Source organism: Tupaia chinensis, unplaced genomic scaffold (assembly GCF_000334495.1).
Source record: "Tupaia chinensis unplaced genomic scaffold, TupChi_1.0 Scaffold000178_1, whole genome shotgun sequence".
NCBI classification, from domain to species: domain Eukaryota; kingdom Metazoa; phylum Chordata; class Mammalia; order Scandentia; family Tupaiidae; genus Tupaia; species Tupaia belangeri.
This window is the reverse complement of record NW_006159653.1, coordinates 1,251,361-1,251,961: the sequence shown is the minus strand read 5'-3', so window position 1 is coordinate 1,251,961 and position 601 is coordinate 1,251,361. Positions and strand designations below refer to the sequence as shown.

The following is a 601-nucleotide window of genomic DNA, read 5'->3' as shown; positions in this document are numbered from 1 at the left end:
TCTAGCCGCCGCCCACCTGGCCCTGGCCGCAGCTGCTACCTGTGCAGGTTCTCCTTCACCAACGAGGCGTTCAGCATGGCCAGCTTCTCGTCCAGGTACTTCAGGAGTGGGGCCACTGCCTGCGGGGCGTGGGGCGTCCTCAGGGCTGCCTGAGCCTGGGCCCCACGCTGCCCCAGCACTGCCCAGCGCTCACCTCGTCGTTCTGAATGGAGTCCGGCGAGAGGCCGACGTGCTGCGTGTACTTCCTGATGTCGCCCACCATCTGAGGGGTCGGGCTCGCTCAGCGTGGGTTCAGGGCTGCCCCCACGCCCAGGTCCCCCGCCTGTCCTCTCTGCTCACCTTCGATGTCAAATGGGCCGTCAAGGTGCTAACCTCTCGTTGCAGGTCCTCGTCCAGGGCCTGCATGCAGCTGAGCAGGGACCGAGGAAGCACTCCCTCCAGCCCTGCAGCCCCTTCTGGCCATGCCAAGCCTCTCAGAGACTGCCCCGCAGCTTTGCGCACGAACTCCACGTTGTTCAGGACCACACAGAGCTGGGGGTGTGGCCAGAGGTGGGGGTGGGGTCCGGTGATGGCGTGGCCCCGCCCCAACCCGCCGGGGCCT

General features: G+C 67.4%; 1 protein-coding gene across 1 annotated transcript in view; it reads right to left on the bottom strand.

Annotated features, from left to right (window-relative positions):
* The window catches only part of BAIAP3 (BAI1 associated protein 3), a 13,303-nt gene that overhangs the window by 2,529 nt on the left and 10,173 nt on the right, over window positions 1–601 (bottom strand). Inside the window, exons 25-27 of the mRNA XM_006146364.2 lie at window positions 340–534; window positions 194–262; window positions 40–119 (exon numbers count right to left, since the gene is read on the bottom strand). Coding sequence (XP_006146426.1) covers window positions 40–119; window positions 194–262; window positions 340–534 — 344 coding nt within the window. The remainder of the gene's footprint in view (window positions 1–39; window positions 120–193; window positions 263–339; window positions 535–601) is intronic.